Genomic DNA, 21,662 nt, shown 5'->3' on the forward strand with positions numbered 1-21,662 from the left:
GGGTTCTAGGGGCGATCGAGGAGCGGTCCATGGATTGATCTAATATGTTAAAGTCGCCGCCACAGATTATTTGTTCCTCCCCTGACGTGGACAACAAATCAAGCATTGTACAATAGAACTGTGGGTCGTCAATATTGGGTCCGTATGTATTAACCAGTATTATTGGGGATCCCGCCATTTCCCCCCATACCAGGGCATATCTACCGTGTTGGTCTATTTTGCTAGAGTGATATTTGAAGCAAAGCTTATGATGTATGAGCGTCAACACTCCCCTGGATTGTGTAGAATATTCTGTGTAATATCTATGAGGTCCCCATTTTGGCAGGAATTTAGTGTTGACCTGCCCAAGCGCATGTGTCTCTTGTATAAATAAGATGTGGGGTTTTTGGCGTGTAATGTACGCTGCAATCTTCCTTGCCTTAACCGGGTTATTTAGACCCCTGATATTCCATGAAAGTAGCCTTATATTTAGGCCCTTGGTAGCCTGTGTCGTACTCAAACCGTGTGGCATGCCTCTGTCCGTACCATCGCCTCTGTCGCAAGAGGCACAAACTACCTGCTGAAAAACCGCTCTCTGGTTTTAACTTAACAACAACTTGGAGTAATAGATCCCCCAAAAGGCCCGGTATGACGCCAGGCACAACTATAACCCGCTCTTCCCCTAACCCCCACCCGCATCATCAACTCCAACCCGATGATGTAACCCTTGAGTCATACCCTGGAAAAACTCCTTGGGGTGTGAGTTGCACCCACATGGCCGCCAATCCTGGAAACCAACACAGCTCTACTTCAGCAATTAACGACAATCAGGGCCGCTTCATCCCCTATGGTTTAAACGATGCATCAGTGCAGCCAGAACAAAAAGTGGTCAACCAGCAGGGTCATCAGGCTCTTTTGCGGCCTCAGGCGGTAGATTCCAATTTATGGCCCGATCACGGGCCGGCAAAGGGATAGAGGTTTCAGCATATGACATAGCTTCAGCAGGAGTCTCAAAGAAATGGGCCCGACCTCCATGTAGTATCAGAGAAAGAAAGGGTTTGCTCTCAAACTGCGCACACACATAGAATAATAAGCAATTGCAAATTAAATGAGTGGTTTTAATCAGAATTGGTGCAGCCTGACACGTGTTTCGAGCTTCCCGCTCTTCTACTGAGGCTTAATCTTGGCTAGTGTGTATTTTGAATACAAAGGTAGAAGTTGAGTAATCTGACAAAGTTAGGCGTGGGCTCCCATTATTTTGCAGTTGCACGAATGAATTTTCAGTAAATTATTATCTTGCAGTACTTTCACTGCTATGTGGGGAACTGGAGCCAAAAAAAAATGTAGTATCCTCATCTTTGCCGGGAAGACAAGCGAGTAGGGAACTTGACGGAGCCTCAATTGTTTCTTAACAGGTTCGTAGGATCTTCTCAGTGTCTGTACATTATTAGAAAAATCTGGATATATTTGTATCCTGTTATTTTCGTGTAATAAAGTCCCCTTTTCCCTAGACATCCGCAGGATAGCGTCTCTATCTCTATAATTGAGGAGGCGGGCTATTATCGTGCGAGGTGGCGCTCCAGGTTTAGGCGGAGGTGCCGACGTGCGGTGAGCACATTCCACAAGGAAATGGTCCGAAAAGGAGTCTGGACCAAGGAGGTCTCTTAGTAGGGCTTCCACTTGACGTTCATGGACCCTTTACCAAATGATTCAGCCACCCCAACCAGACGGATGTTGTTTCTTCTGGAACGAGATTTAAGGTCCTCACATTTATCAAGGGTCTTCCGGAGGTCACCCTTTAGTTGAGCGTTGTCGCGGCCATGCTGTATTATTGAATCTTCATTAGTGCCAATCCTATTTTCGGCCTCAGTAATGCGTGCACTTTCTTTGTCCACCCTCGCCTTCAGGGAGCTAATTGTTGCCCCAATATCGTCTAATTTAGTGTTAACCGCCAGGAAGCCATTTTGAACCATTGACATCAATCTGTCTTCTCTCTCATCCATCGGTAGCCCAGATTGGCTATCCGCCAGCTTCGGCGGAGGTGTTGCATATCCGCTAGGCTGGGTACTGGTGTAGGAGTCCATTGGCCCCGTTGTTTTGGAGCGCACTCCCCTCTGCTCGCGGCGGCCCATGCGGCGAGACGAGTGGCCTGTGTCCTCCCACGTATCCCCACACGCTTGTAGCAGACTTCAGGGTTCCTTTATGCGGGGCTAGTAACGTGAAAGGGTCCCACTGGCAAATGTTTCTATGGCCCAGCAGAGGAGTATAAAGCAGACTCCAGGAGTGCCTGAGAGCATCTGGATCAGGCCATACGTGGTGTGAGCACAGGGGTTGTGTAGATGCACACTTTCAGCGGTATTTTCGGGGGTCACCGCAGTATCAGACGTTGGATTCTGGGTATCTGGGGTCTTGCGTGGCTCCGGCTCGCACGGCCCCCAATGGTGTGCCAGGAGAGGGGTCACAGCTCACACTGCTGGGCGTCCACACGGGTTCGTGCAGTAGCCCGGGGTCCCGCCATCTGTCCAGGGGGAACCCTCCACTTCGTGTTCCAGGAACACGTTGCCGCGTGTAGTCACCGGCAGATTGCGCCACTAAAACGCGCTAAAAATAATTAGGGGCCGTGGCACTAGCCGGCAAGTCTCCTGTGTTGGGAATCCGCCTGTGCCGCAGCTGTGTCCTGGGGGTATTAGTGTGGGATTACCACCCTTGCACGGTGCCTTCAGTCGCCTCACCCAGTTACCGTGATTGAATTGGCCAACAGATATGGCGCCAACCGAGGTCCTCCCTAGTGCGGGCAACTCCTATTCATGTCTCCCCCACCGCACACATCACCATCCGTGTGCTCACCTGTGCTCCGCGTAGCCGCCAGTGGCCAAAACGCACGGCAAGGCCAGAGGTCGCAGCGTGCGTCGACCGCCGCTCGCGGGCTGGGGGCCTGCCTCTACTCCAACCAACCGCGGACGGGACCGCCGCAGGCACGCCGCACCTGAAAGTGCCTCCACACACGGGGCAAACTGTCTTGTGTCTCCACCGCTCACCAAGGTCTCACGGGGCTCAAGCACGCCAGCAGGTCGAGGGCGGGAGCGCCCAGCCCCCTCCGCAGGAATCGGGTGAGCCGCGGCTCACAGCGTGTCGCAGCCCCTCCCCCAGCGACTCAGAGGGGAATCCTCCGGAGCTCGCAGGCGGCTCGCCACAAAGCCGCAGCCCGCAGGATCTTCTGGGCAGCTTTGCTCGGGTATGTTCTGTCGCAGTAGCCTCAGATTTGCACAGCCTGTGCCTGTTATCCGGCGCCACTTAGCGCTGCCTTTTCCTCACCCCATAAGCGGCCCTGAAGGAGGATATTGGTAACAAGGATTCATACGAGCTGGAGCTCCTGGATTAGGCGGCCATCTTAGTCGTGCGCAACAGCGCCCCGGTGAGGCATATTTCTACACATGGCATGACTTACACTGCCACTAGGGTAAGAAGCACCCAAAACAAAAGAGGGGGTTATACATGGGTATTTCAACAAGGGGGAAAGCTAATGATACAATTTCTGCGCTCTCTCCCCATCCGCCCCTCCCTGTTTTTCTTCACCCTATAGGTGCAGTGACTAGTCGGAGCTAAGCCTCTTTGTTGTTCCAGAGGAAAAAGGAGTGGAAAATAAACCACTTGATACAGATAAACAATACCACAGAGCTGCCATTGGGGACAACTCTGAAATATGGATCACAAACGCTAATGAGGTTTCCCATTTTTTAATGTTTTGTTTTTATGCCAAACCAGGAAAAAATTATAAAGAAGTAAATCATTTCACCTGCATGGCCCTACACTTACAGCTGGGCTCTGAGTTGGTAGAGACATCAACGGTGGTGCATGTTACAGGAATTGAACACAATAGTTTTTTGTCTGTGCACTAACCCTAGATAAGCTTCCGACCAGTGCTGTCTAGGGCCAGGCACCACACAAGTGTAGTGTAGGAGCAAAGTACCCACACCTCAACCACCTCGTCCATATTGCCTGTGTGTTGAAAACCAGAGTATGTGACATACACAGAACAGCTGAACCAACAAAAGGGCAGAGTATGCACGATACCAGTGAAAGTACCAATACCTAAGAGAATCTGGGAGGCAAGGTACTCATTGACAAAACCATACCTGCATATGAGAAAATTTGATGACCATTTGAATGTAATCCCTGAAGAAGCAGAGCAAATAAATGGACAAGACGAATGGTGACGTTACCAACCATCGTCAAGTAAACGTCACACAGAGCTGAACTGACGTACATAGAAGAGATGCAGAGACAAGAGAATGCAGATATTCTTTAAGGCATCAAGAAAGTACCAAGGATAAGTGACATCTTGGGATCAAGGTGAAGAAGCTCATGCCATAGAAACAGATGAAGATATCAAGCTAATTTATACGTGTACAGATGCAAAAGAAACACAAGCAGACAAAGTAATCTTGAGGGTAGCTTTATAGTGAATAGATTGCGGCAAGCACCAATTTATATATATGCATATGTACAAGTAAAGGATGGATATTTCCACTACGCATTATAGCAGTGCTGGACTTTAGCAAGAAGGCAGAGCAAGCCTCATTTCTAGTGTGTCGCAGTTAGAAAGCAAATTGAATTACCAAGTGAATCTCAGCAGACGGGTTGGATGAGCCAAGAAGCCAAGGTCTTATCAATCTGGAGTGAACTGACATTGGATACAAAATTGTGTGAAAGAACAAAATTCCTGTTCAGAAGGCATGAACATGACAAGGAAGACGTCAGAGGTCTATTAAAAGATAGTATTAAATGCACTAAAGGCTCGATTTTATGGTCTCTAGTCACATGGAAGCATGAAGTTGGATGAACAAGATGGTCACACCTACGCATGAGGGCAGAGCGTGTGCTTTCACTCCCTGAATTTCTCAGACCTAAGAACACTCCCAAGGCCGAGCTTCAAAGCCTAATTGACAGTGGACCACTGAGGTGATGATCGATTGATATGCTAATTGGTGGGAAGCAATGGTTAAGGCTAGCTCACCAGCACCTGGATGGCCAGCCTGCATGCTGCTAGACGTAGATGGAAAAATACTGACAGAGGTTAAAGTGCCAACCAATTGTAGAGGACCGTGTAATTAGGGGTCCTATAGTTTGTGTAACCAATGGGACGTTGTGTATTTAGTGACTTTCGTAGTGGTCATTTTTAGGGGAGGGCTTAGTTGCCCCACCAGATGTTAAGTAACCAATCACATATTCACACTTTTTTAGACTAGTATGGATCGTATACTTAGATATTCACTCAGAGCCAATCACCCATACTCATAGGTTTGATGACGTTAGTACATACGTAGGTTAACGTAATTGATGACAAGTTTCTTGTATAAGATCTCAGTTTTTACTAAGAATGTTTGAGTAAGAGTATTGAGCGATTTCGTTAATGTTCGTATGCTCTCTGTTTTAGAAAATTGATATTAAAACAGTCGTCCTTTTGCCAATTACCTGAGTCGTCTCTATTATTGATTTATGAATAAAATATGCTTCCCCATCCATCTCGAGGGTCATTGCTACTCATCTTAAAGGGCTGTGTTATCCAGTTCACTTGGTAGAGGAGGGGATGATTCAGAGCCATCAACATGAGTAAACATTAGAGTCCCAGAAATAGACGATCTTTGCCATTTGACTGAAAGGACGTGAAGCTCCCCGTAGATAGTGGTTAGTGTAAATTGAAAAAAAACATGCAAGTGAGGTGTGACGGGTACCCTGGTTTCTACAGAATCCCCTCCCACGTCTACGAGAAGCTAATCGGACGGAAGGTTGAAGAGGCAGTAAAAGAGTCATAAGATCCCGAGAGTCGGAAGACGAAAATGAGAGTGGTGAGTAAAAACCAAGTGAGTTGGCAAAACGCATGGTTGTTGAAGAAAAAAGTGAGTAAAGGAGGGTGGCGGGATGAAACATAATGTGAGAATAAGGGTGTTATATATATATATATATATATGATACATTACTCACCGTAATCGTATTTCTGATGCTTGTATCTGCTTAGATTCACATGCTGTGTTTAGGCCGACATATAGTGGAAGCTGCAGAGTATTACAGTTTGTTTTTCGAAATTCGAAAATGGGCATCGACACAGGGCATGCCAGTAATACTATCCCTAGTGTGACGTCCACTGTACCCATGATCCCTCACGCGTGTAGGACCCTCAGATTGTTTTTTTCCACCATACTTGTCGGAAGCATTGTGCGGAGTTCCCTGGCTTTCAGACATATTTTGCATTGACTTGAGTGTGGCCAAGCCATAAAATATCGTGAGAGCGGTCACTCGATAAGAGAATACGCCCTGGCCTGCATTTTAAAACAACGTATCAGAAGAAATTTTAACCTAGAGTCCCGTAGCGGATGACGAAGGAGACCGATTTTTCTGAAACTTACTTGTTTAAATCTGTAAGTAAAGCAAGCGAGTGTTAGCAAATTAAGAGTAGACGAGTTGAGAATGGAGGACATTACTCCACTTATGCATCTCTGCAAGCAGTTGCCGAAACATGCACCTAAGCTTAGACAGTATAGCGCAGAATGGGTTAAAGGAAACGCGGATACAATGTTCATGCCGTTGCCACAAGGAGGGTCACTATCGAAAGCAGTCCTCCAGCATATGACGACATATTTGCATGCAGCATACACGGGAAAAAAGCTAGACAAGCGACTAGCTAGCTTAGAGCTTTGGAAGATGTACCAGGAGGAGCGGGATGAGCCGCTTCCTGTAGATTGGATACTTAATTTATGCAAAGAGGGGGGTGAGGAGCCCTCTGCTCCCCCCCGCCCCAGCTCAAATAGAAGATGAGAACAAGAAAGAGGATGGGTTATACCCATTGAGGGAGCTTAAGGCAGCAACAGGGTATAGCAACCCATCAAATGAGTCGCCTATGCAAAGTAGCGACGAAGGTCCAGACAAAAATAAGGTCCCAAGGGACACAGAGAGACACGATAAAGAGAGAAGTGATCGAGCAAGCACATCTCTAGATATAGGAAGAGAAATAAAGATGGAAGGGAGAAAGAGATAAAGCTGATGAGATAGCACTCTTACAAAACAAATGAATGGGTGGCCAGATTTTGCTCAAACTCGATGGTAAAGACATCGAGGATGTAAGACAAAGGGAAGATTAAGACGAACAAGACAAAAAGGATAAAGAAAGAGAGAACGATTGAAAGACGAAGGAGTGAAAAGGAAGGATAGGCAAAGATGAGAGCAGTTATATCAAAAGGAGTAATTGAGAACACTAGAGACAGCAGAAGAACAACAAAAATGTGACAGTAGACAACAAGCAATTGAAGAGCGAGAAAGGTTAGAATGAAAAAGAATGGAAGAGGAGGAACAAAAGTTGAGGGACAAAAGAATACAAAGATGAAATGATGAGGAGATACGCAGGGAAAATGAGAGAAGGGATATGAAGAAAAAAGAGGAAGACAGGGTAAGAGAGGAAGCAAGGAAGCAAAGAGAATTTGACGATGAGATAGAATGTAAAAGAAGACAGAGAGCATGCGATCTCGATCGCCTGGAAAAAGAGATAAGGGATCCCGAACCAGAAGTAGCATGGGAGTACATAGAGGAATTCTTCCCAGAAAATGAGTCATTACCAGGCCCGTATAGAGTAAATCTAGAGGACGAGTTTGACACTAGGAGCATTGGGGAAGCGATCGATAAAGTATATCATGAAATGAAAGCGCAGAAAGAATCAAAGGGGAAGGAAAAAAATTATCGACTCGAGAGCACTGAGTTGTACAACACAAACAGAGCCTCATGCAGTATGAGGCAGAAGGAGTTGTCTTTAGATAGACTGAACAGAGAGGAGGAGAGAAGTTGCACAAGTTAAGCACATGAAATGTCAGACGAAGACAGAGAAACCTTCCGTGGGGAAGAGAGAGGGGATGTATGTGGTCCCGAAGGATGTTTTTCAATGGAGAAAGAAGTCAGATGGTCAGATTTAAATGCACCTATACCTAGGGCGTCAGAACTATTGACTCAGTCAAACCGACCTAAAGGGAAATTCCTTGGTGAGAGGGGGGAGTCGCCACCATATGTGAGAAGATTAAGATCACTACCATGAAGAAGGCGATGTGGGAATATTGTTCCCGTGGTGGACAGGCAATTGATTAGAGATGAGAATGAATTTGGGGCTTCACAGTTTCCCTTGTTAGAGAAAGGAGGAGCCAGACCACAGTATATACCATGGCCTCAAAAATGGACAACAATAATTTAAGGTGTAAACTCCTGAGTTTAACTTCTGGTGCTGGGAAATGGATATATGAGTTAGAAAAAATGAAACAGGTTGGCTGTAGGGGACATTAAGGGTCTCCTGATCACCATACTTGCTGAGAGAGCTGAGGATGTTTGGTCGAGAGCAGGATATGCTGGTGTTACTACAGTTAACACTGCTCACGATGGAGCACCGTTCAATAACTGTAGGGCGGCAGTCTGGAAAGCGCTTAGAGTACTGTATCCAGACACGTCCGATATGGGAGCTATAATGACGAAAAATATGCAGGACGGAGATGATCTGCTTGTTTACATTAAGAATTTCAAGGAGCAGTGGGCTTTGGAGACGCGTAAATCTTGGGGAAAATCCATACCTGTGTTCTATCATATATTGTGCCAAGGGTGACAGACCCTGTACAGAAGTACCTCATGAAGTTTTTGGGTATGGAAGTCAAACCGTGGTCAGAGATTCAGCTGACCATTGCGCATTATTGTAGACTCTTGCAAGAAAAGAATCACAAGAAAGATTAAGCTAGGAAAAGGGAAAAAGCAAAGTTAGTGCAGAAGAAATTGTCCAAATATGCCATTGAAGGGGCAATGTTGACTAGTGTAGACGGATCAAATTCACAGCAGATGGCAAACATACCGCAGGCGAATAACCAAAGACAGTTTGATCAGGGCAATAATGGGTTTGCTCCACGAGGAAGGGGAGGATTTCAGAGAAGACGTTTTCAGAATAATCAAGGGAATTGGCAGAATAATCAAGGTGGGTTTTAAAATATGCAGAATGACAGTCAAAATATGTAGGATGGGCAGATTAGGAGGCCACCTATATGTTGGACATGCGGGATGACACGGCATTTTGCTCTTATGTGTAGAAGTCAAGGGTTTGTGCAAAATGGCCAATTTTGAAGAGGGGGGACTTCAAACCCTCTTGTGTATTCACAGCAGAGTGGAGATGGTTTTGTCCAGAATCAAACGATGCAGCAGCAGCAAGCGCTGAGAGTGCAGAAAGGCTTGCAAACACAGCAGGTAGCAGCCAATCCCCCACAAGGGCAGTCACAGCAGTTACCTATGCAGATTCAGCAGAGCACGAGTACACAACGGCTTATGACTCCTAGAATAGGGGGTGTTACTGTCGATGGAGGGAATCCTTTTGCAGGTAACGGAATGAGGATGTACCCGCAATAGGACAGCTCACTGGGAGACCTGATGTGTTCAGTACTATCTGTGATGCCGAATCATCACAAGGAACCGAGGGTATACGTCAACATAGGAGGAAAATCGATTTCGTTTTTAGTAGACACGGGTGCAATGTGCTCATGTATAAGAGAGGGAAAGTTTTCGATGTCTGGCAATACAATGAATACTCAAGCTTTTTCAGGAGCTACAAGTAAAGTTCCTTTTACTGAAGAATTACCAGTCTATATAGGTGAATGTGACATGAAGGTGCCTTTGCTATATTTGAGGCAGACACCTGTCAATATATTGGGTGGAGATTTAATGACAAAGTTGAACATGACAATTTTGTTTACCGATGAAGGCATAGTGTGTTCAACACCAGGAATGCATTATTTAAACGTGAGCAAATTTATTATGGCATTTCAGGTCAAATGGCCATGCGAGCAACACCTTTAGAACCAGAGGTGTTCCATTATGGAGTACGTATTTTGTTGACATGGCGGCCAGGCTTCGTAGACGGAACTATGAGGATACCGGATGAATTTCTATTCAGACCAAAAATACCTATGTGTGAAGAAGAGGGACATGTTTTTCCCTTAGAACTGCAAGCAGTCATAGTGCGAGGTTAAATGGCTTTGCTTGATGGAAATGATGATAAAGGAAGATGATGGTGCGCAGTAATTGCCACCCGGTAAGGTTACAGATTAACTGACATTACTGATTATGATCTATTTGGAGATCATCCATCTGATGATGAAGTGATATTTGATATGAGTATTACTTATTGCGTGAGAGCAATCAAACAAGAGGTTACTCAGAAAATGATGCTAGCACAAAAACGTCCTGAGTATTTTGATGAAGATATGGTGAAAGTGCCAGTTTCATTATGGACCACAGGCCCCTATGAGGTAGGCCTGTTAAAGGGGGTTGGAGAGGTGAAGATTAAATTGAAACCAGGAGCAATTCTATCTCGAGCACAACAGTATCCCATGTCTCGACAGGCAGATGAAGGTATTTTTAAGATAATTTCTACCGTGATGGATTAGGGTATCTTAGTGACATCAGAGTCACCATGTAAAACGGCAATTTATCCTGTGAATAAGGAGAAAGGGGGGGGTCTTGGAGACTAATTCAAGATTTAAGGCCGATAAACCAGATTGTAGAGGCCAAGTTCCCTCTAGTTCCTAATCCTGCTACAATCCTATGTAACATACGTGTTGAAGCACGATAATTCACTGTGATTGACTTGAAAAATTTGTTTTGCTCAATCCCATTGCACAAAGACTTGCAGGATCTGACGTCATTCACGTTCAGACAGACTAAGTTAAAAAACACAAGATTACCTCAAGGGTATTGAGAGTCCCCATCAATTTTCAGTAGAGTTCTGCAGATGGACTTGAGCAATATCGATTTAGAAAGTGTTGTGTTGCAATACGTAGATGACATTTTAGTTTGCAGCACTTTAGAAGAAGAGTGCAGACGTGATTCTGTTCAGCTGATGATTACACTTGCTGACAAAGGATATAAGGTTGACAAAGAGAAGTTACAGTATTGTCTACAGGAAGTATTATACATAGGCCAATTGATTTCACATGAGGGAAAGAAGGTTACTCATGAGAGAGCTGAGGCTATTTTGAAGACCACAAAGCCACACACGATAACGCACATGCAGAGATTTTTGGGATTATGTAACTATGTCAGAGCCTGGGTGTTTGACTACAGCTCATATACAAGGCCTTTATTGCAGGCTTTAAAGAAAGCACCGGTGACACAGGAAAAAATCATGTGGACTGAGGAAATGGAAGCAGGGTTTGAAGAGTTGAAAAAGGCAATTTGCGCAGCTCCAGTTTTAGGGATGCCTAATTATGGTGAGGCATTATTTTTATTCTTGTACACGTACGGCACTGTTATGAAAGCAGTCCTTATGCAGAGAACCACATTGGGGTACAAGCCTCTTGCATATTACAGTGGCATTTTAGACCCAGTGATGAGAGGTCATTTTCCGTGCGAACAATCGCTGGCAGCCGGATGCGTTCGCCATAGAGAAGGCTGCAAGCATAGTGATGGGATGTTCCATGACGTTATTTGTTGAGCATGCACTGTTTGCCATTCTGGAGAAAGCAAAGGGGACATTGACTTCTCAAAGGGCTTCTGCCTACGAGGTAGTCATATTGAATCCAGCGATTAAAATAGTTTGATGCAGAATAGTGAATCCTGCCATGTTTGTAGCTGAACCACTGGCAGAGGACGAGCATGTGCATGACTGTTCGAACTATGAAGAGTTCTATGATGAAATCCCTAGGATAAAAGAAAATGCTTTAGCAGGAGGAGAAATTGTTTTTATTGACAGTTCTTCAAGAATCGATGAAGACGATGGGCAGAGATACACAGGTGCCAATGGGGAATTTCAGACATTGGTAAGTGCACAACTCTAGTCTCACTATTCAGCACAGGCTGCAGGGTTAGTGGTGCTGTTTGTCGCGCTCTTGAACCATGCAGACCAGGAAGTAACCGTGTACAGCGACTCCACCTGTGTGACGTCAACGGTGCACGCAGGGTTAGCACATTGGAAAGGAGGGGCTACCTCCGAGCGGATGGCACGCCAGTGCAACATGCAGCCTCATTGGACCGGCTTATTAATTATTTTATTCATTATTATTCATTATTATTACAGCCTCCACATCAGGGTTTACCTCGACTCTACCCTAACTATGGACAGGCAAGTCAGTGCCATCTCATCCGCCGCTGCCCTCACCACAAAAATTATAAATGCAGTAAAACTCCACCTTTCTACAAGCAATCTCCTTAACATTGCAAGAGCCACAATTGGAGCAAAACTTGACTACTGTAAACATCCTTTTCATAGGCACTTCTGCCAATAACATTAACAGACTACAGATTGCACAAAACAACGCCCTCAGAGCCGCCCTCAGCATCCCCAAGAGAGAGCACATCTCCCAGGCAAGAAAGGACGCCCATTGGCTACCAATCAGAGAACGCATAACATTCAAAGCCCTCACCATCATACACAAGTGCCTCGCCAAGACTGCCCCAGCCTACCTAGTAGACAGAATACACCAGGCTCCGGCCCACAGACCTAAAAGTGACCAATACTCCCACCTACTATCGGTCCCAGCGTTGAACAGAGATAAAGCTGGCAGCACCAGCTTTGAAGTATTAGCCCGAATAGCCTGTAACGCACTACCTCTCAACTTAAGAAGTGAAGAATCTCTCAAAGTGTTCAGAAAACTGCTAAAAACAAAGTTATTTAACTAGCACCTTTTACAGATGCAATTTCTACACCCTGTTCCACTGTAGCCTGAGATAAGTGTCACTAATAATCGTTCACATGGAAAAAGTGTCTTAGAGACCCTTCTAGGACATCAAAGACAGGCTTGGCAAGACAGACAGGACAAAAGGTTGTTAGATGGTGAGTCCATACAAATAATGCATGCAGGTACACCTGGTCCTGTGATAAATGACCCAAAGATGATCCCTGAAAGACAGTCACACATGGAGATTTTGCGAGACATTTTCACACCTAAATGGTATGTTGAGAGGATGAAACCTGCTGAACTTTCTCCTTCTCAGGGAGCACTGATAGATGTTCCTGTAATTGATCAAGTCAGAAGGAGCTATGCTAACACACTTCATGACATGATTATGGAAGGTCACATGAGAAGAATGAGGCCTAAAAGAACCACCAACGCACCCAATCTTTCAACACCATGACTTTGATGGACCATACATAGTGTATTTGCATATGGTCTTTCCCCTTCTGTATTGGCTTGGCAGGCGAAGAACGATGGTCTGGAGGGTTGCCCAGAGCATTGCCAGTGGTTAAGATTCATTCTAAGCCTTCCAGCCATCACCTCTTTGTTTTTGCTCCATACATAGTGTATGCAGACCCATCGGTCATTGCTATAGGAACAATACTATAACAACTGTGCAGGACACTAATTCACAACTCCCCATAGCTTATTGCCTCCCTCCTCTTTCTCTCTGGCTGAGGTCCACTATACCGATGCCAAAAAGGAACAACGGGCCTGTCAACTTGAGGCCTATGGGCGATTTGGCAAGTAATCCAGAATTAAAATAAATAAATAAATAAATAAATAAATAAATGCCCTTTTTGTATCAGTGCCATTATCTTAAGGGGGCAAGACACCACAACAAGACAATTACCGATCACATGAATTCAGTATGCATTTGAAAGCTTAATTTGCTGAAGTCCAGAGAAGCTTATTAACATTTGCTTTTTGAAACTTTTCATTTTGTAATCACCTGTAAGCCTGATCCCTGGCATTGAGAAAGTCATTGCCCCACGCACAATCAGAACAACCCTCACAAACCCGCAAGAACCTAACTCTTCACACGGAAAGGACAATACCACAATGAGAAACATATAGCCCATGTCTTTAAACAAGTTGCCCCGTTACAATGAGGGGTTGTTTTTTCCCACTTCTGATCGGAAGCTGCTAGCGTTGATATTGGGTCATGATGTCATAGCCACAGGGCTCCCTGGGTAGGAGAACTCTGTGCATCTCCTTTTCATCTGCTGTTGTGGCCCCAGCTTCAACAGGATGTGCCATATGTGATTTGACAAAAAAATGGCACACTTTCACTCTATGTTTTGCTATAGCCCTTATGTGTAGTAACCAAGCCCTGGGCCTCACTCATTGTAATGTTGAAGGTTTTACAAATGTCCATTAAGGACTCCTACTTCGGCTCCGTGAAAAGACAGCCATTAGACTGAGTGAGAGACTGAGTAATACTTTCAGGTTCAGGAGAGCTTTGAAGCTTAAGGCCCACACTGGCAGTGTTTATGACCGAGTTCCACAGTTCCTGTATTGAATTAGGAAAGGAGAGATGGAACTCCTTGGCTTACTTGCTGATCTCTCATGGTCTCCCATCTGAAGACTGGAGATCAAGCAGAGAGCGAATGAACCAATAATTCAGAAAATATTTACACTGTTTCTACTTGCAACAGCAACAGACCTACATATACCTCATCTATAGTCTCGGGAGGATAGCTCAGGGGCAACGCAACGATGCAGAGCAACACAGGTTTGATCCCCGGGTTCGCGCTTAGAAACCTCTGGGCATTAAGTGCGTTTAAATAACCAAACATATACATATATATATATATATATATATGTAATTATATATTCAGCTGAGTTTGCATTTGGTAATCTGGTGCACTCCTCAACAGGATACCTTGCATTATTGGGCGTGCATGGTTTGCAGCCACCAATGCTTCCTGAACGCATCCCTGAGTATCTCTTGTAGCTACAGGAAACTTCAAGAAGCATGCTAGCATATCCCACACATCTTGAAAGCATCATGGTTTCCTATCAGCGAAGCATCACCCTCACATAAGGAGATAGCGTAGTTGTCCTTCACACAAGTGAATCAGCCGGGGAACAGCAAGATTCTGTGCTATTTATTGGCCAATACATAGTAATCTGGGTCATCGCCCTGGCCTTCATCTCCTCATGGGTCAGTGACGATACTGGCTAAGGCTGATGGGATCAAACCCCTGAGCTACACTGTAAGCCACGCAGTGCAAATCCTTTCTCAGGTTGAACGCACAGATTCTGTCTTCAATTGCAACAGGGCAGAGAGCTCATAAGCCCCGCCCTCCCGGCACGGAAACCATGATTGACAGAATCCAAGTCTGGTCCCTAGCAATAGGGCCACTTTGATGATCAAGATTTCCCTTTGTGTTTCTTTTGAAAGATTCCCAACTGGACCCAGTATGTTTGATAACATGTCTAAAGAAGATATACCCTTTCTCTGTCCCGCTTGCTAGGTTTATGTGTGCCCCTTTTTTGTTTATTTTCCACAATATACAGAACTCTTAGGCATAGTTAGTAATGTTTAGAGGACTTTGGGCACGATTCATGGAATTTTTAGCACGGTGCAAAGTCACTTTGCACTGCCAACACAAGCCTGATTCATGTAACTCTGCAAAGTGTATTTTGTTCAGTGCAAAGTCGGTGAAAAGTCACTTTGCACCGTGCCAATAATTCCATGACTCAGGCCCTTTGTGTTTGTAAATGCTCTTTTGCATGCCTTCCAGTGGTGCATTATCATGGCCAAGACTCAACAGGCTACCCTTATTGTTCTGTTCCTGTGAGTACAGCAGCCTTATGCAAATTATATTTCATCCATTTGCTTCTCTATGGCGGAAGTAAACACATCATCTAAGTAGTCATTAAAACCAGTGGGGGATGGTCAATCAAAGAACAGAAACACAAACGCCTGGACCTTGTTTCAGCAAAGGATGTTCAGAACAGCGTGTCATCTACAGGCTATAGGGACTTACCTTGGACAATACGTGCACTATGGTACTCTATACACATATCTCAATTAGCCGCAGAACTATCTGTCCTCTGTACCTAAAGGGGCACAAACTGTATGTGGCAATCAGGGATGCTTAGTTACGATGCAGGTGCACAGTCAAGGAACCATCAACAAATAATGCCCAGGGCAACAAAGCCATGGGTTTAGGATGTACATTGGCCTTATTTCCTTGGATCTGGGAACTAATACACCACATAATTGACGTAAATGTGTGAAATAACTTACTTAAGTAAGAATGGCATACTGATTCTCTGTTGGGTAACTTTGGGCAGATGCTCATCTTGCATGACAACAAACACACATGTTTTCCCAGCCTCACTGCAGCGCCCCTTAACGTTCATGCGCTCAAACAGTTTGATCATCATTAGGACAGGATACAGGTAAAGTGCACCAGCTTGGAATCGGGCAAAAAGACTGATATTAAAAGACCAAATGGGAGATTTGACCGAATTTCGGCAGGTAAAAGTTCAACCAAATACCCCATTCGGTGGAGGTGGCTTGCGTGGGTGTCACCTGCACCATTGCTAACTATATTGTGAGCGGGGTTTGCAGGGGTGTCCCCCGCACCCGGTCCTGAAAAAAAAATGAAAAAGAGGAAAGGCCACTGTGGCGCCGGTTCCCAATCAGGGAAGTGAAAGGGAACAGGTGTTGCAGGGACACAGCCAGTCGGCAGCAAGGTAGGTAGGGGTGTGAGGGTATGGGTGCGGGCGGGGGACAAGTCGGAAATGTTCAGGGGAGAAAAGACCAAAGGTTATTTCGGAAAAATAATATTTGGTCTTTTCTCCCTCGAATATTTCCATCTCAGGTTTCAACCCCGATCCCACCAGCTCAGAGGACCACATACACTCACATGTGCTCCAAGCTTCTAGGTGCTCATACCTCAACAAAGAAAACACAGGTGTGAGGGAGAGGGACACAGCTGTGAGCTCACACTAAGGGAGGGTTTTGAGCACTGGTTGTATTGGTTAGTGAAGGAAGCAGTCACAGTCCCACTTGCAAATATGCTCTGAGTTTGAAGGATACTTTCCAAGACACAAGTAAAAAATTAAGCACATTGGTTGCTGAAGCACGATCTAAACTGCAATTTCATAATCTGTGAGGAGATCATTTGAAAAAGGTTGCCTGCAATTGTGTCACACAAGAAATCCCGTTGCGTTGACCAGCCAGCTTACTCCATATCACAAGGGTATCGCTTTACTAGAACCCGCCTAATGCATTTTGGAAGTTGTAGTCTTGGATAGCTTCACTTGAACAATTTGTACTTAACCGCCTGATAAGAATGTCTTTTCAAATATCCGACAACTATTGCAACTTTAGGTGTGGTAGAGGCACAAGATCCATCAAAGGACAAAAGATGTAATCTCTGGCCCCTTTCCAGGAACTTATTTATAAAAAAAAAACAGGGAAGGATCATTGAACTATAAAGGTTCAAACAGAGGCATAAAAAAAGGGGAATTGACAAAGCACAAAAATGTCTACCGGTCTACTTGCCAAAATACATCATCAAAAGCTTCTACCACCACGACTACCACTGCGGGAATCCTAGTGAGGGCATGGCGTGTGTATGAGTGGAGTGCGGAAAAGTATCAGACAGTGTTTCATACAGACGGTGATGGAAGGAGTGGTAGGAAGGGAATGGGAATGGTCTGAAAAGCTCATGCAAAATGGGTCTGTCGCTAGCAACGAGAACCACATCGGTACGTTACCTCGCCGCCATGCGGCCTGCCTCTTACCTTTTTGACGTCCCTGACCAAGTGATACAAAGTATTGGAAGGTCCGTGCCTCTGAAAGTAAGAAGGTAAAGCGTAAGAAAGTGTGCCCCACACCAAAACCACCCTTATCACAGTGCGGTGTGAAAAATGAGTCGGTGGGTCTTTTGCAACAGTTGGCACAGCGGAACTGGCCCGTGACTAGCAAGTAATGACTAGCATCAACAGACAAAGCATGCATTATAGTAACATTTCATTTCAATGCAGTCTGGAAACAGTTGTGTTTCTATGGTTTTGATACCTATTTACCACTACAACGATTTATTTCTTCTGCTTTCAGAAGATGGTACTTTAACTAGTAGAGGAGTCATGTTTAAAGTCAAATTTATTCTCAGGCGATCTCCTCTTTCGATTGCATGGTGCTATTCAGTTCAGCGTATGATGTGTGTCGTACGTTAGTCAGTGACTGATAGAATAATTCTGGTTAAATGTTGCCATGTCCCCACAGTTCTTATGCCCTATAGCCTTTGACAGTGGAGTGTAATGGCTGTTTATGAACAGGCCAAGGGCAAGTAACAAGGGTTAACAGCTTTTTATCTCCATTACAGCCTGCTCTCCTGGCCAGTACGTCTATTTTAGCATAGAACATCCACCTCATAAACCTGTTCTCCTCATCAGGCAGTCCTGTACTTTGAGCAGCTCTAGGGTGAGGAGGGTGTTTTGCTGGAGAATAATGGTAATTACTCCCAGCAGAGTACCAAAATGTGGGAACCAATCGCAGGGCCGAGTATGCACTCTCCCCTCTAACATGCTATGCTCCGTTCCTCACGCCTTCAGCTTCCCGGGCCCCAGGTAAGGCTAGGGAGGTGGTAATTACTCAGTTTATCGCTGCTTTTTGGTCAGTTGGAAGGGAAAGGCGCCACAGGGTCCTAGTGCCAACCTGCATCAGAGACAAGCCATCAGGTGTAGGAGAAGCATCAGGACCACAAGGCATCCTTCCCATCAACTGGACCATGAACAGGACAGCCCACAGAAAATCACACTCATGCTCAGGTGGGTGGGCGGTGTGCCAAAATAGGTAGTGCATTCTGTGTTAACACCGGCTCCTAGCATGTTGACAACCAACACTCCATTGCTATATTGGACATCGTGACTCTTTAAAAACTGTAAGAAACTCTGCAGCTTGATCATGACCACGACTGGAAATAGGGTAAACACAATCACAATGATTAGCGTAATGCCACACAAACCCACACATGCACTGAATGCAGCACAGCCTGAAATTACATGAAACTGCATTTAGAACCATTTCCAAATTCTAAGTATGCAGTTGCTATGTTTTGTTACTGTGAACACTACAAAGAACACTCGAGAAATTCAAAAACCCATGTTTTTAATTCCAAGTGTCATATAGTTATCATATAACTTTACACACAATATACATACATCACATATGGAAATGTGCAAAATAAAATAGATACAAAATATTCCTCATCACATATACAATTATTTTCCTTATATTTAAATATTGTTCGCAGCCTGAAAGATTTGTTTCAATGTATCCCCAATTACAGTTCATAGCTTTACTACTGCAATACTTAGTGACAGTTGTTTGCCTGCCAACACCGGATCCGAAATACATCAGTTAAAATGGTATCACATCTATATACAGACTTCAAATAAATCACACATCTCAGGGGCATTCACTTATCTCAATGCATTAACACATGTTTGATGGTTGCTAATTCACGAGGTGTGTATGCATATTCGACAATTTCCCTTCTCCTGGGCACGTCCCAGTCGTGGGCCCATAACAGCAAGACATTGGTTTCATCTTAACAGCAGGAACACTTTCCTGTTCATAGGGGAGGGACATTTTTCACTGTAAGGTTGAGGGTTAGGTATGGGTATGCTTTCATATCCTAAACACCATTTTTTTACTTGCAATATACAAATTGTGAATGAAGTCCCAGGTACACATTTAAAAAAAAAGGAATTTCAGCAAACAAATATTACAATAACTATACAAAAAATATCAATCACAAATAATGTTCTTTATTTTAGCCCTGGGAGAACAATATGCACACATTTGAGTAGAAGCACCGAAGCATAACATTCAATTTACTTCAGAACTCATTGTGGATTTAGCGAAAAACTGTGCCCCACTTTTTGCTCTGCTCTCGGAAATAGCAAAAGCTTATGCCACGACAATGAATCGCTCTTTGGACGTTAGAAGTTGTGGGCAAAAGTAGACCACAAAGTGTGCCCATCTCTGCCGATAAATTGCCCAAGTTCCAGGATCCATCTTTATAATAACAGCTTTTGATTGCTACAGATGCGTACGCAGTTAATCTAGAAATAAAGGGTGAGACAGCTTCAGTCACGCAGCTGAGGGAATCCATGTTCTCAGGGATGTCTCATTGTTATACTCCAGTGTTCTAGAAGGTATGCCCCTGTCCTCTCACCCAAGCTTTCCCCTCAGTCCTCCCCTGAGATAGGAGTGCAACAAAAGTAGTGGAACTGTCACACCAGAGCTGGATGGGATGATGTGTGGCCTGTTGTGTTGACACCAAGTGGGTGGTATTGGGCAAAATAATGGGGTCCTCCTGGATTGATGTTTGGTTTTGGGGCTGGCGCATTTTAGTGGTGCAGACACCAAATTACCGCCAACACCATTGCTACAGAGATAAGAGAGAGCAATGGGGTGCCATGAAGATGACTTTGTGGTTGGCATGGCAACTGGAAAGGCCGTGGCATGATCAAGACACACTAAATGTTATTTCTTGTTCCATTACGCCAATGTAATCAAATAGTGGCTTGTTTAACTAATTTTGTCTCAAATAGGAGTATTGTACCATGTCACGTGTCAATCACGTTCCAAGCTTTGGCCGCATTTCAGAGCCAGAGGGAGGTGGGCTATATTTGGGCGGCTTTCTTGGCCCTGTTGGGCTACATGAAGGTTTCCCTTTCTGGATACTGTTACTATACAAGCGATTATTTTTTGGAAAGTTGCAGTAGCAATAATAACATACAGATTGTCTCATAAGAAATCCGATTTCTTGTGGGGCATCTGTATGTTGCCCGTGGGTGCTGTACCTCTCCAATCTCAATGTGTTTTCTCATTAGGACATCTGTACGTTGTCAGTTGTACTGCACCTCTCCAATCAAAAAGTTGTGAGAACATCTTTGTTGTAGTTAATTAAAGAGGTGTAGCACCACTAAAAAATGTTTTCTTCTGCTCACAACCTGTTTACAATTTAGTTTCCTGTTTTCCTGATTCTTGTTTATTTTATTTTATATAGTGAGTAGGTGCAGTACCACTGGCAAAATAAACATGTCCTTGCAGGAAATCACTTTGAGATCAAAATTCAAATATAGAACAACTACGACCAAAGGCTGCAATTATGCATACAACCAACAGATGTCAGTCCCCACTTTTGCTGTTGATCCTCCCCCCTTGTGCTGTCTCCCACCCCCCTTGTGCTGCACCTCCACCCCCCCTTGCGCTGTCCCTCCTTCCCCCTTGCACTGTTCCGTTCCCCCCTGCGCTGCCTCTCCTTCCCCCTGTGCTGTTCCTCCCCCCCTTGCTCTGCCACTCCTTACCCCTTGCACGGTCACACCTCCCACTATGCACTGTTGCACCTCTCCCTTTCACTGTCGCTCCTGTCCTCCATGCGCTGTCACTCATCCCCACCTTCAACTGTCATGCCTTTCCCCTCTAGCACTGTCCCTCCATTCACTGTGTGCTGTTGCTCTGCCCCCACCCCTTTGCTCTGTCACTCGTTCCCCCCATTTTCGCTGTCACTCCTTCCTTCAAATGTTGTACGATGCTCCTGTGTACTGTTGCTGACCTAACTTTCATCTATAAGATTGTTTTATTCTCCCTTGTGTTGCCATATATTTCGTATTCCTCCCCACACATTGTTCCCCCACCCACCGGCACTGCCCTTCATTCCCTCCCATGCTATCATTTCTTCCTCCTTGTGCTGTCTCCGATTTTGCCCTTCCTCCAATGGGTTGATCGCAGCATCACCAAATATTAGGATCACAAGGTAAGCGCTGCTGCCACACATTGACCCTTGGCTGCACGCCTCACTTCCTGACTCCTACCTCTCTAGCTGCTCCTACGGCACCACCACAAAGCCTCCTCCTATGGCCTTGTTGTCTTTTTTATTTTTGCTTGGTCCATTGCTGCTC

General features: G+C 45.0%; 1 protein-coding gene across 7 annotated transcripts in view; it reads right to left on the bottom strand.

Annotated features, from left to right (window-relative positions):
• Positions 1-21,662, bottom strand: part of TRPM3 (transient receptor potential cation channel subfamily M member 3) — a 1,922,641-nt gene that overhangs the window by 488,834 nt on the left and 1,412,145 nt on the right. For all 7 annotated transcript variants that reach the window (XM_069625801.1, XM_069625800.1, XM_069625799.1 and 4 more), the window contains exon 12: positions 17,490-17,540. In XM_069625801.1, the coding sequence (XP_069481902.1) occupies positions 17,490-17,540 (51 nt within the window). The remainder of the gene's footprint in view (positions 1-17,489; positions 17,541-21,662) is intronic.

The sequence above is a fragment of the Ambystoma mexicanum genome, chromosome 6p (genome assembly GCF_040938575.1).
Source record: "Ambystoma mexicanum isolate Mex_15411 chromosome 6p, UKY_AmexF1_1, whole genome shotgun sequence".
Lineage (NCBI taxonomy): Eukaryota > Metazoa > Chordata > Amphibia > Caudata > Ambystomatidae > Ambystoma > Ambystoma mexicanum.